The sequence below is a fragment of the Tachyglossus aculeatus genome, chromosome 5, assembly GCF_015852505.1.
Source record: "Tachyglossus aculeatus isolate mTacAcu1 chromosome 5, mTacAcu1.pri, whole genome shotgun sequence".
In the NCBI taxonomy this organism is placed as follows: domain Eukaryota; kingdom Metazoa; phylum Chordata; class Mammalia; order Monotremata; family Tachyglossidae; genus Tachyglossus; species Tachyglossus aculeatus.
Window position 1 is genome coordinate 81,825,049 of NC_052070.1, and position 14,634 is coordinate 81,839,682.

The 14,634-nt window shown below is 42.4% G+C and overlaps 1 protein-coding gene across 3 annotated transcripts in view; it reads left to right on the forward strand.

The window, feature by feature from the left end:
- The window catches only part of NSD3 (nuclear receptor binding SET domain protein 3), a 107,909-nt gene that overhangs the window by 51,836 nt on the left and 41,439 nt on the right, over positions 1-14,634 (forward strand). For all 3 annotated transcript variants that reach the window (XM_038746266.1, XM_038746267.1, XM_038746268.1), the window contains exons 3-6: positions 1,762-1,830; positions 3,782-3,941; positions 9,241-9,395; positions 12,310-12,825. In XM_038746266.1, the coding sequence (XP_038602194.1) occupies positions 1,762-1,830; positions 3,782-3,941; positions 9,241-9,395; positions 12,310-12,825 (900 nt within the window). The remainder of the gene's footprint in view (positions 1-1,761; positions 1,831-3,781; positions 3,942-9,240; positions 9,396-12,309; positions 12,826-14,634) is intronic.

Below are 14,634 nucleotides of genomic sequence, written 5' to 3' on the forward strand. Positions count from 1 at the left end.
CCTGGGCCGCAGAGTGAAGCATGGACTGGAGAGGGGAGAGAACAGGAGTCTAGGAGGTCAACGAGGAGGTTGATTCCTTAAATTGGAATATAAGTGCTTGGACCAGTGTGGTACTAATTTGGATGGAGACGAAGGGGCAGATTCTAGAGGTGCGAAGGTAGAACTGACAGGATTTAGTGACACAGGCTGACTGTGTGGTTTGGCTTTACCTTCGGTAATTGGGAAGTGTTGATAAGAGTTCTTACCAGGCTGAACCAAACCTGTCAGTGGACAACCTTTATCAGAGGGATGCTGTCAGTCAAAATATAACTTTTGAAACATTCACCTTCAGTGGATAGTAAAACAGAATGCAAGTCAAGCATTTAGTTATCCTAAGCAAACTTTCTATAGGCTCACAAATTGCTGATCTTTCTCAATTCAATTTCAAGCAGTTGCTACCCAGTCATGCCACCTTACCTTACCTCCTTACCTTACATCCCTGATGTCCCATTATAACCCACCTCGCACGCTTTGCTCCTCTAATGCCAACCTGCTTATTGTACCTCAGTCTCATCTCTCTCGCCGTCACTGTCTCGCCCATATTCTGCCCCGGCCTAAAACGCCCTCCCTCTTCATATCTGACAGACAATCACTCTCCCCACCTTCAAAGCTTTATTGAAGGGACATCTCCTCTAAGAGGCTTTCCCCAACTAGGCCCTCATTTCCTTTTCTCCCACTCCCTTCTGCATCACCCATGTACTTGGATTTGTACCGTTTCTTCTCCCCCTCCCTCAGCCCCACCACACTTATGTATATATCTGTAATTTATTTATATTAATGTTGGTCTCCCCCTCCAGACTGTAAGCTCGTTGTGGGCAGGGAATATGTCTACCACCTATGTTATAGTGAACTCTCCCAAATGCTTACTACAGTGCTCTGCACACACTGTGCTCTCAGTAAATAGGATTGATTGATTGATTGAAATGGTAGAAGTCTTGATGCACTTAAAAAAAAAAAACCCAAGGAAAATATTTCAATGAAAAGTGTGTTTTTGAAAACCTTTATTTTGTATTAACTAGAGTTAAACTGTTCAATCAAAAGAAAATTGCTTAGCAAAAATAATCGTCCGAGAAATGGACTGTTTTGAGAGGTTTTTTGGTACAGGGTGTTTGCAAAATCTTTCCTACTGGGCTGAGTATCCTTTAACTGTAGTAAGAGAAACATTTGATGGCAGTTGTTTTTATGCCCCTCTACAGTGACTGTGACCAAGAGAAACTTGATTATTGGGTTTGAGTTTTGCACTGCTTGTACAAGAAGAGACTGTTTGAACTCAGGTTCAGGGTCAGTATTTGAGAGATTTTGTAAACTGCAGTTTGTTTAACAAGTTCACAGAAGTCTTAGTTGAATGAGTAATTTCAAGAAGTCTGGGACCTGTTCATGAGAAAAGCTTGTTTTAAATTGCTAAAATAAGTTCCATTTTAAAGGTAAATTTGAGATTGGTTTCCAGCCTGGAGTGTAATTGACCGGAAGGGGAAAGTTAAGGGTGAAAAGGGGTTCAGGATGGAAAATTAAAAAAAAAAATTCAAACCTGCCCAGCATCATATGCAACTGAGAGGATGTTTTCATGTTCCATCATGTTTTCCAGTTTGCAGTTTTCTTTTTATTTTTTAGCTAATCAATTTCCCCCATTCCTTCTGGGTATGAATATGTATAGAGAATTTAGTTTACCACCATTTATCCTATTCACTTCTATTTTTATTGTTTTTATCACCCATCTCTTAGAAACCAAATGAGAGGCTTAGCATGCTATCAGAAAAACCAGGAGAAGATTTGATACTGGAGGAAACCCCGGTTAGTACTTAATGTGGAAAAAAAGCATGTATGAGGTTTTGCTTATATAAAATTGTGTTTTGATTGCTCTTTCCCTTCTTTAAAAAATGTAAAAAAAATTAAAAATGATACTTTATGTGCACTGCACCAAAAGGGCACTCAGTATACACCACTAGTACCGAAGTATTTGTAAGCTTAAAATTTCGGGAAGCACATTACAGTTGCTTAGCTAATTTCAGCAGTAGCATTCAGATATGCTTGGAGTTAGCTTAAGAGGTAGATATTTTTATTAGATTTTTCTGCTCTTTGGAATTGTGCTCTAAATTCAAAAATTCATGACCATCTTTCATCAGTCACATGTGGGAGTTTTTAAATGAATTTGCAGAAGCAAAAGAGAATTTCTGTTTGGTCACTTTCTCCCATCCCTTGCTTCTACTGGGTTTGGGGAACACAGTCCAATTCCCATTAAAAGTAAAATCTCACACTGGCCATGTTGGCACAAACCCCAGCTAATGGCAGGCTGAAAAAACTTAACAGACTTTACCCGCATCCTAATGGTACAACCATTTCTGCTATAAAATGTGGTTTCATTATACGATTTGGATATAATGGGAAATATCAGGGAAGATCTTTCTTGGAACAGTTTTGTTCTCAATGGAACAGAGACTGCTGGTAGAGCTGATGTAGGAGGCCAATGGTTCAATCAAGGTGGGATGCTGCTGTGCTTCCCAGCCTCTGCCTTGGCCTTACTGTATAATGCAGTAGAGGACTCTGTGTCTTTGTGTTTTTGCAACTTTATGGTATTTACAGCAGCGTGGCCAGAGGTCATGGGTTCAAATTCCGGCTCTGCCAATTGTCAGCTGTGTGACTTTGGGCAAGTCACTTCTTTGAGCCTGTTACCTCATCCGTAAAATGGGGATGAAGACTGAGCCCCATGTGGGACAACCTGATCACCTTGTAACCTCCCCAGCGCTTAGAACAGTGCTCTGCACATAGTAAGCGCTTAATAAATGCCATTATTATTATTATTACTGATTTAATACCAAAAAATAACCAAGTGGCAAGAACATAAATGCTGCTTATGGTGGGCATAATATAAGAATTTTTGTTAAGTGCATGTCAATGTCCACAGTCCATTAATTCCCATTGAATCAGTGGTTAATATATCAGTTGTATTGATTGAGTGCTTACTGTGTGCAGAGAACTGGGCTAAGCACTTGGGAGAGTACAATATTACAGATTTGTAGACATTTGTAGACATCTGTAATATTGTAAAGATTTGTAGACGTGTTCCCTGCTCACAGGGAGCTTACTATACTGCAATTTTCCTGTAACTCAAGGTTTTTCAAAAACACAAATAGCGTGTCATAGCAGAAATGACTGTACCAAAAAAAATACGTCTAGCAGTTATTACGCGTGTTTGACCCAGTAACTTTGTGTTCCAGTTCAGGCCTACAAAAGCTGAGAAGCAGGAGGTTGAGTTTGTACATGCAAGGGTATTTTTTTCCATGAGATTGTGGTCTGGTGCATACTTTCTGGTTGCATCAGGAATCCATCTGAATGACAACTCCTCCCCAGGATTACTGACAGCTGTAATTTCCTCACGCTCAGCCTCCCACCAGTGCCTGGACTCTGGGGGCAATCCTAATGCCACCCATAATAGCCCATTTGGGCAAAGCTAGGAACCCCTCCTCCCCAATGTTTATTCATCGTGCAGATAAAGTGACGTTGGGGTTCCTGAGTCAGGCCTGGAGGCAGGACTAGAGAATTGTGGCTTCAGAAACATCATGTACTTTTCACTAACAGCAGAATAGCAATTAATATTGGGTTGGCCCTGTGCAGATTTGAGCCAAAGCTGGAATTTTTGAGTGGAAATTTCTCTTTAATGCCTGTACAGACATGAACCGGAGTCATTTTTCCTAATGCTGTGCACCCAGCCCGTGTTGACAAGCTTTTGTGTTTCTTCCTTTAGACTCAGCAGCACTTACCTTCACTGCCCACAGAAGTGACCACTGGTGTGAAGTTTCAGGTTGGTGATCTGGTCTGGTCTAAAGTGGGAACCTATCCTTGGTGGCCATGCATGGTTTCAAGCGATCCCCAACTCCACGTTCATACAAAAATCAACACAAGAGGTAAGGAAAGGCACTGAGCGAATGTTACAGAAATTACTGTTTTAAGTAAACATGATTTTCAAGAGAAGATAGCCTGTTGTGTATTGCGTCCCCGTTTTTTTATTGTATTTGTTAAACCCTTACAATTTGTTGGGCACTGTTCTATGATTGTGGTCTCCTCAATTAAAGAGTGCCTTAGTAATTGGAGGCACCAAACCATTCTCCCCTCCCTCCCCTGGCCCCAGAAAGAAAACTTATACCTGCAAGCACTTTTTCTCCAGTTACAGCTCATTTAAATAGTGTCAGTTTCCCCAAAGTGTTCCTCTTTGTCAAAAAGTAGCGGTCAAGTTGGGAAGGGGAAAGTGTTGTAAACCTAAGTTCAGGTTTTGTGGGTGAATCCAGCAAGCTCTGACTGGAGAATCCCAGCTTAATGTACATGCACCAGCATCGGTGCCTTGAGTCATCTGAATTGCATTTGTTTCCTCCCATCCCCAGGTTCAGCAGTTAGTTACTGCATTCATGGGGACACTGTGAAACAGGGCCTAAGTCCATTTTGAGTGCATAGTATTAATCTCAGCGCTAGCTTAGTGCTTGGCAAACAGTAAGCACTTAATGATTCATTAAAATACTTTCACCGGCTAGAAAATGGGTAGAATTATTTGAAAGAGAGGTCTCTAGGCTTCTCTCTCTTGCTCTGTTGCCATGGGCCAGTTGAGACTCCTCTCTCATCCCCTGTAGTACTGTGGGAGAGAGCTGTGGTCTCCAGTGTGAGGGAGGAAGAAATGTGTGCCATCACTGCAGACGGCACTACCATCCTTCGTGTCTCACAAGCCCGCAACCTTGGTGTCATCCTCGACTCTGCTCTCTCATTCACCCCTCACATCCAATCCGTCACCAAAACCTGCCGGCCTCACCTCCTCAGCATCGCCAAGATCCACCCTTTCCTCTCCATCCAAAACGCTACCTTGCTGGTGCAATCTCTCATCCTATCCCGACTGGATTACTGCATCAGCCTCCTCTCTGATCTCCCATCCTCCTGACTCTCCCCACTTCAGTCTATACTTCACGCCGCTGCCCAGATCATCTTTGTGCAGAAACATTCTGGACATGTTACTCCCCTCCTTAAAAATCTCCAGTGGCTACCTGTCAACCTACGCATCAGGCAAAAACTCCTCACTCTCGGCTTCAAGGCTCTCCATCACTTCGCCCCCTCCTACCTCACCTCCCTTCTTTCCTTCTACAGCCCAGCCCGCACCCTCTGCTCCTCTGCCGCTAATCTCCTCCCCGTGCCTCGTTCTCGCCTGTCCCGCCATTGACCCCCGGCCCACATCCTCCCCCTGACCTGGAATGCCGTCCCTCAGCACATCTGCCAAGCTAGCTCTCTTCCTCCCTTCAAAGCCCTACTGAGAGCTCACCTCCTCCAGGAGGCCTTCCCAGACTGAGCCCCCTCCTTCCTCTCCCCCTCCCCACCCCCCCACCCTACCTCCTTCCCCTCCCCACAGCACCTGTGTATATGTTTGTACAGATTTATTACTCAATTTATTTTACTTGTACATATTTACTGTTCCGTTTATTTTGTTAATATGTTTTGTTGTCTGTCTCCCACTTCTAGACTGTGAGCCCGCTGTTGGGTAGGGACCATCTCTATATGTTGCCAACTTGTACTTCCCAAGCGCTTGGTACAGTGCTCTGCACACAGTAAGCGCTCAATAAATACGATTGAATGAATGAATGAAAGTGTGGTTCAGAGTCACGTCACCTCATTCTGAGACCAGGATTTACCCTAGTCGAGCCTGTAATTGCAGTGGTTCACGACTTCCTATCTTCGTATGAGATCGGGAAGCACCATGGCCTAGTGAAAAAAGCTCAGGACTGGGAGGCAGAGGACCAGAGTTCTAATCCCGGCTCCACCACGTGTCTGCAGTGTGACCTTGGGCAGATCACTTAACTTCTTTGTGCCTCAGTCTCCTCAACTGTAAAATGAGGATTAAATCCTACTCCCTCCTGCTTAGATTGTGAGCCCCATATGGGACAGGGACTGTGTCCAACCTGAATGACTTGTATTTAGAACAGTGGTTGACACATAGTAAGCAGTAAACAAATACCATAATAAGGGTAATGACAGTAATAATAATAATCCTAACGTGTGTTCTGTAAACTGAGGCAGCATACTGACCAAACAACGCAACGACAGATAAATAGGAAACAGGATCAAGAAGGTCAGCACCACTTTTGAGAGACTGTCAAATGGAAGGTAGTGGCACTCAGCTCTGCCATATACCTGCTCTGTGATCTTGGACAAATAATTTCACTTCTTTGTGCCTCACTTTCCTCAACTGCAAATTGGGGATTCAGTACCTGTTCTCCTTCTTACTTAGACCGTGGACCAATTTTGGGACAGGGCAGCCTCATTAATTTGTGTGTACCCCAGCTCTAAGAACAGTGCTTAATGCATAGTAAGCACTTAATAAATACCTTAAAAAAATAGTTTTGCTCCCTGTAACACAGCTATGCTGGGTGGGACATGTGGGACCCAAATTACTGGTGTATGGAGAGCTGAAATTGGGAAAGCAAGGAGGGCAGAGGAAGCATTTTAAGAACACAGTAAAACAAATCTTTAGACAGTGCTGCATCCCAGCTGAAAATTGCTGAGGACAGATTTATCACAGCCCACTAACTTCAAGAAGAGAGCGACTTTCTTTGAGCAAAAGCTAAGTGTGAAGAGGTAAGGAGGCGAAAGAGAAAACAGGCCTAGCACTGAATACGGTATATACAACACCGGAGAAAATTCCTTTGTTTGCCCAGTGTGGCCAGGACTGTGGATCCCACATTAGTTGTTTGTTATACATGACTCATAGATGAACTTCACCATCTGTGGTGTCTTCAATTATGACAGACAACTGTACATTAGGCGTATGTTGCCTTCAACTTCAAACAACTTCACCAGACATTCTTCAGCCTCTTACTGAAGCAGTTGGCTGAACTTAAATGAAGCACTTTCATTTCATCCTGGGTTTCTAATTTGTGATTATTTTCAGCAAGGGCTAACTTCATCAGTTTGAATCCACAGGTGGCCTTTTGGGTCTTCACTTAAAAAGCCTATCCATGCAATGTGCCTCCACAATTCTGTCTTTCCAGAAAGTGTACTCCTAAAATTTGTATAGAGTTTGCCCATTTAAATCCTGATACTATCTTCGTCATCAGATACTTTTCTACCTTAGCGGTGGGATGAAAAGCCCAGCTTTTAGCGCTGTAGGACAGTGGAGATTTTTTTGCTCTTTTAGCAAAATCATCGGAGTGACTCTTGACGCACCAGCCAGTCCATAGACAAAAAAAAAAGGGTGCTCCTGAACCATGGTAAATGTAGGTGAACTCTTGCCTTTAGGGACATTCTAAGTCTAAAATCTATAAAAGACAGCTAGTGCTATTACTATTCATACTAATAGCCCCTCTGTCCTTATTAATGACATAAACTTATAATGTTTATAATTTCTATTTTTGAGACTCTCTGAGGACTTCAAGGCACTTTAACAGATTCATCATGGAAATAGTTAAATGTGTACCGGTTTCTGATATAACACTAATGATTTTTGAGTAGCAGCATTTTTAGCCTTAACTAGACATTTTATATGGTTTGCATACAATAAGTAATACTGTCTTAAGGGACATGTTACAGGCAACTAGGTCTCTGAAAAGTGCTTTGGCATTTGGTTTGCATATTTGTGTGCGTTTTTCATTAAGCTTAAAAAGAGGAATGTCTGCTGTGGTTTACCAAAAATAGGGTGTTTAAAAATGATGGTACGTATCTAAGCACTTGCTATGGCCAAACACTGTAGTAATAATAATAATAACAACAATAATAATAATAATGGCATTTATTAAGTGCTTACTATGTGCAAAGCACTGTTATAAGTGCTGGGAAGGTTACAAGGTGATCAGGTTGTCCCACGTGGGGCTCACAGTCTTAATCCCCATTTACAGATGAGGTAACTGTGGCACAGAGAAGTTGAGTGACCTGCCCAAAGTCACACAGTAAACACTTGGGTAGATTGAAGATATTCAGATTGGATACAGTTTCTATCTCACATGGGGCTCCCACTCTAAAAAGGAGGGAGAACAGGTGTTATTCCCATTGATGGGAAGAAACTGAGGAACACCGAAGGCAAACAGGCCATAGTGCAGGCAAGTGGCAGAACGGTTATTGAAATTGAGGTCTCCTGTCTTCCAGACCCATACTTTTCCCACTAAAATGTAAGCTTGTCCTTTCCTTAAAAAAATTGTATTTACTATAAAATAAATTATGCAACATCTACTCTTTTCAACTATTGTTTTCTTCTGGTATCTTTTCTTCTCATTCTCTTCCTTGCCCATTTTATACATGAAGTGCTAATCTGATTTGAGAATATTTCTGAATATAATCCCTTGGGACCTCAAAGCACAAATAAAATCCACATGGGCAAAAGCCAAGAATGAAGTAGATGCTACAGATTGTATTTGCCCACATACCCTGTCAATCTGAAGTATCAATCTAGTAATTCTGTAATCTAAGGTATTTTATTTTAATCCTTCAAATAAATCCTAGTTATTAAGGATTTATTAACTAGAAGCACATTGCTTCGATCCAGATGAGAGCCATCTCATCTAGAACATGACAGATTTTCTCTGAGTTGAATACCTCTGATATTTCTCAGTGTCCGATTCCTTTTTTATTCCCTCTCCATTCCCTCGTGATTTCTTCCCTCCTGCCATTTGCAGTCTAAGCAGTTTTCATTAAAATGGCCTGTCTTTTAGTTCTCCCATGGTAAAAATATGCACACGTGAGCACACATACCCACTCATCCCCAACCCACCTTCCACACCCCCAGTATCATAGCACCAACTAATTTCTCTCAGGGCTGAAGACATAATACTGAAGCGTAGCAGAACAATTATTATATTTTATATAGCTAGCTAACAAGAAATTTAAGTAGAATTTTGTGTAAATTTTCACATCGTGTCCTCCACCTATCACCCATTAATTGAGATTTACCTGTGTCTTCTAAGAAAACTTGAATATATGAAATGTTTTCAGTTATGGCAGTAAGTCTTCAGACATTTAAAAAATCCTCCCTTTTCCCCAGTTCATGATGTTGTCATACAGATGTTTGACGAATTGATCAGTTTGGTTATGGATGATGTGTACATGGGATGGGTGATTTAGAACTAGTAATAAAAGCTTGATAAGTCCCTGTGGAGAAGCCTGGTTGAGGTTGAAAATTTTGAGTAAGCACATCCATATGCATATGTTACTAAAAATGATAAGAGCCTGTTTTATTTTCAGGGGCCCGTGAATATCATGTCCAGTTTTTCAGCAACCAGCCGGAGAGGGCATGGGTCCATGAAAAGCGGGTACGAGAGTACAAAGGCCATAAACAGTACGAGCAGTTACTAGCTGAGGCAACAAAACAAGCTAGTAACCATTCCGAGAAACAAAAGGTAAGTGTCCATGCGTTTGTGTTATAACTCTATCTATGATTTTAAAAGTAATTGAAACGATTCATTGTGGAATTTTTTATTTTTCTTAGAGAAGTGTGATTATTTCTCTGCTTTTGACATCGTTCTAAAATTTTAACCTTGAAATTAGTATCATTTACAAGGGCAGCAATATAATGATTTTGCCATAAGTTAGTGTTTCAGAAATAGCCATAGTAAATCATTAACCCAATTAGCTGCCGCCTTAATATATTTGTAAGCTTTTTTGAGTTGAAATGACATTATCATCAGCCTCCCAAAGCAAAAATCCTCTCAGGGAATTTATTTTTTGCATGAAACCCTTTAAACTATCTTGGGTGATTTTTACTTCTTTAAAAGACTATATTTTTGCACACACAATTCATTGATTCAGTAGTATTGAGCGCTTACTGTGTGCAGAGCACTGTACTAAGTGCTTGGGAAAGTACAATACAACAATAAACAGTGACATTCTGTGCCCACAATGAGCTCACAATCTAATGGGGGGAAAACAGGCATCAATACAAATAAAGTTATAGATATGTACGTAAAGTGCTTCGGGGCTGGGAGAGGGGAAGCTAGTGAAGTTACACTAAAATAAAAGAGATTTCAGGTCTAGTCCAACTCATGTGAATGTATTTCATATTTTAGCAAAGTCATATACCCACTATTCATTACATAGGTAGTTATATTTTTGGAGAGGACCTTCTTCAGAGCAGGGCTCATGCCAAACATGCTCTATTGTCCTCTCCCAAGCACTTAGTACAGTGGTCTGCACACAATAAGCACTCAGGAAATACCGCTGATTTATTAAATGTGCTTTCTAATTTGAGATTATAGTTTATGTCCGGTAAAGTTTCACTCAAAATTTTGAGTAAATTGAGTCAGTGGAGTCCTTCATATTCGATTTATGTGGCTGATACTCTTTTTCTCTTTTAATTGATTCTCCAGAATATTGTACATAAGATTAGAGATTTGGGATGCTGTAGAAAGCCACCCTTAAAGTTCTTCCAAACATTCTGTTGTCACTGTTGAAGACAAAATAAAGGCTAGTTGGGCCACTGAACTGACCTGAGATTTGCCTGTATGTTTCAGTACATTAAATCAAGAGTCCCAAACTCAGATTTTCTGATAGGCTTCATTTCTTCTTTGGAAAATAGCAATAGGCCGGTTTATCCCTACAGTTGGCCCTACATATTCCCTTAGTCTGAGAACAAATCTGCTTACCAGATGAGAAGCAGCATGGCCTAGTGGGAAGAGCATGATTTTGGAAGTCAGAGATCCTGGGTTATAATGCTGGCTCTGCTATTTGTTTGCTGAGTGATGTTGGACAAATCACTAAACTTCCATGTGCCTCAGTTTTCTCATCTGTGAAATGAGGATTCAGTGCCAGTTCACTCTCCCTCTTGGAAGGTGAGCCCTATATAGGACAGGGACCATGTCTGATCTGATTATCTTCTATCTACCCTAGCATGTAGTTCAGTGCTTGGCTCATAGTAATTGTTTAACAAATACTATAATTATTATTACCTAGGAAAAAAGTGAATCATTGCATCATCCCCTCCTTTTTTCATTCTCCCCTTCCTGGCTTCAACCTACCTCTGAGAGTCCATTCTGCTTCAAAGCCCTAGAAAACACTCACATACCTACCCACTATTTCAGGAGAAGAAAGGATGAAAGGGAGAGAGAGGATCCCATCAGATCTGACCCCTGCTTCAGCCTATGTTGGTTGGAGCCAATGACAGGATTTTTCCTGTTTAAATAGATATACTTTCCACAGTGGGGCAAACCTTAGTCCTCCCAGTCTAGTGATCTGACCCTAACATTGACAACAAAGAATACTTAGACTTCCTTGGTATTCTCCTCCTCACGTCCATCCGCAGTTAACTGGGTTAGGGGTGTACCATCCAACATCCCTAATTTTTTTTCCTCTGATGTCTCTAACTTTTCCTCTCTGTTACAAGATTGATGGGACATGATCAGAAATCTCTAGAACTCACGAGTCCCAGCATCCTTCCCATCATACGCCTTTGGACTCACTCTTTGCCCTGCTTTCTACTCCAGGCTCTTCAGATACTTTCGGCAGGGAGTGATCTTTACTAGACACAATGCTGTGCCCTTTGCAGGGCACAAGGCCTGATGGCTGCCATGTTTTTTGTGGGTAGAGTGGAGTTCAGAGGCTAGAGAAGTGTGAGAAGAGTAGGGGAGTAGGAGGTCTTATCAGCTGATTCAAAGCAGTAAATGGGTTGATGCTGTCTCGCAGATAGGATTTTGACAGCATGGCATCAAACTATTGGCTTGGAAATCAAGAACATTTGCTAAGTCACTCAGGTTCACATGTGACACAGTAGAATTTATGATGTTGAGAGAGGAAGTGCCCAGCAAAGCAGAACAACCTTGATGGTAGATTTTTCAGAATCTACCAGCTTGGCCACACTTTTGAAAATATCCCCTATACATCCCTCTTAGAAACTCCCCACGTCCCTTCCCTTTACATGATTCCCCCATGTTATCATCAGTTCTCTTAAGGCATCTCCTGCCCGTCCAGCCCCCTCCAAGAGACTCCCAGCTTCTTAAATCTTCCATAAGCAGGCAGTCCCATGTTGGATCCTTGGTCGTTAGAAAAAAGCAGCCTATTTGGGAATGGACTGCTCGTTCCGATTGGATGATGTTAGAAAAAGTGCCCAAGTATCTTTGTGTGTCATGTTTTTTTGGCCACACTCATATGTAGGATTGAAATTTCACTGCTCGCAGCGTCATTTTTTGAAAACGAAAGACACGCCAATTATCCACTGACCCTCTCCATTAGAGAAGAAAATAAAGTGGGCTTTATTGATAACCCGATTGTGAATGTCATAAATCGTAGTGGTATTCACTAATGTTTGTTTCTGTCCTAAAGATTCGGAAACCCAGGCCACAGCGAGAACGGGCCCAGTGGGATATTGGCATTGCCCATGCGGAGAAAGCACTGAAGATGACCCGGGAAGAAAGGATAGAACAGTACACTTTCATCTATATCGACAAACAGCCCGAGGAGGTTTTATCCCAGGGGAAAAAGAATGCTGCTTCTAAAACGGAAGTTAAAAAGAATCGGAGGCCGAAGCCAGTGCTGAACTCTCAACCCGAACAGACCAATGCGGGGGAGGCTGCTGCCTCATTATCAAGTACTGAACTGCGGAGGCACAGCCAAAGGCGGCACACTAGTGTGGAAGAGGAAGAACCGCCTCCTGTTAAAATAGCGTGGAAAACGGCAGCAGCGAGGAAATCCTTACCAGCTTCCATCACGATGCACAAAGGGAGCCTGGATTTGCAGAAGTGTAACATGTCACCGGTAGTGAAAATTGAACAAGTATTTGCTCTTCAGAACGCCGCAGGAGATGGGAAATTTATCGATCAGTTTGTTTATTCCACAAAGGTACCCTTTTCTTTTTATCCCCACAGTCAGCTCTCCAGCGTCTGCACCCTGCAGATAAGATCCTCGGGATCTTGCCGTCTTCCCACTGCCATTCAGTTGCTTCCCAGCCTTGTATTTCCTTGTTTTATTAGATGTGAAGTTCAAAGTTGGGGGCAAGAATTGTGTGTGTGTGTTCCAAATATTCCAAAGAAACTCCCAGTAAAGTGAATTAAGGGACAAGTAGCGGGGAAAGTATTTTGTGCCCAAAGAGCCAAGGGTTTTTCATGTGCATTTGTTTAAAAGGGAAAGGAGTGATTAGGTGGATGGATATTAGAGGCCAATTTAGAAAGAAAGAAGGGGTGAGGACTGATACAGGTTTTTCTGCACCCCTAGCCTCGATCAGGTATCTTGCAATGCCAGCCACTCACCAGTCATGCAGACTAGTTGAGAGAATATGGATGGCTCTATGCAAACCATCACCACTACCAGAAAAACATCTTAAGTACGTGACCTCCTGACAATGGATTTGCCCCCTTCCCCTGCACCTAAACAAAAGTGCTATGCAGTCTGCCCCGGATGTTGGTTATCCTGTAGCTGATGAGATAGCAGCATTGCTCAGTGACACCCTGAGTGTCTGAGCAGCCCTCTTTAGGGACACCCTGCTGCCCTGAATGGAGTAGGGCCTAGGAAAGGTGCCCTAAAGATTGCCTACTTCATCCACTTCAAAACTATTTCCCCAGAAGACGGTGCCTGGTGAAATTAATCTTTTGGTGTAGTAACAGTTTGCCTGTAAACTGTAATAATAATAATAGTTATAATGACGACGATGATGATAATGGTATTTGTTTAGCGCTGAGTATGTGCCAAGCACCATTCTGAGCACCGGGGTAGATACAAGCTCAGGTTGGATATGGTCCCTGTCCCGCATGGGGCTCATACTCTTAATCCCCGTTTTACAGATGAGGTAACTGAGGTCCAAAGAAGTGAAGTGACTTGCCCAAGGTGGCACAGCAGACAGGTGGCAGAGGCAGGATTAGAATCCAGGTCCTTCTGACTCCCAGACTCATGCTCTATCCACTAAGGTTCTGCTTTTCACTAAGCCCTACCGTTTCTCGGGACCCATACGGGGTGATGTGTCCATTCCGCATCAGTCTTTTCAGCCATAGTCACCGGCGACTGTCAGTAGCTCTCCACCTTTCGTCTCACCCTCTCCCCATCTCAAACCTTGTAAAATAGTGGCCACCTCCCAGCTCCTAAACAATTTGACTTTGTAAAACAGTGGCCACCTCCCAGCTCCTAAACAATTCGACTTCACCTCTCACAACCCACTCCCTTGACTCAGCCTTTGTACACTTTGTGAACCCAAACAACCCAGACAGTGTTGCACCATCCAAGTTCCTGTTTATTGTTTGATATTTGAGGAAGCAAGGGACTTTGAAATACAAACAGAGGGGCAAGGGAGGTAATCTCTTTGCTCTTTTGATTAAACTGAAGATAATTTCCATAATCAATCAATGGTATTTAAGTGCTTCCTGTGTGCAGAGCACTGTACTAAGCACTTGGGAGAATACAGTGCAGCAGAGGAGATAGGCATGTTCCCTTCCCACAAGGCTCTTGCAGTCTAAAGGAGGAGACGGCCATTAAAACAATTTTTGGATCTATGCCTAAGTGCTGTGGGGTTGAAGGTGGGATGAATACCAAGTGTCCAAAGGGTACAGATGTAAGTGCTTAGATGACACAGAAGGGAGAGGGCATCAGAGAAAGAAGGCATAGTCGGGGAAGGCCTCTTGGAGGAGATGTGATTTTAATAAGGTTTTGAAGGTGGGGAGA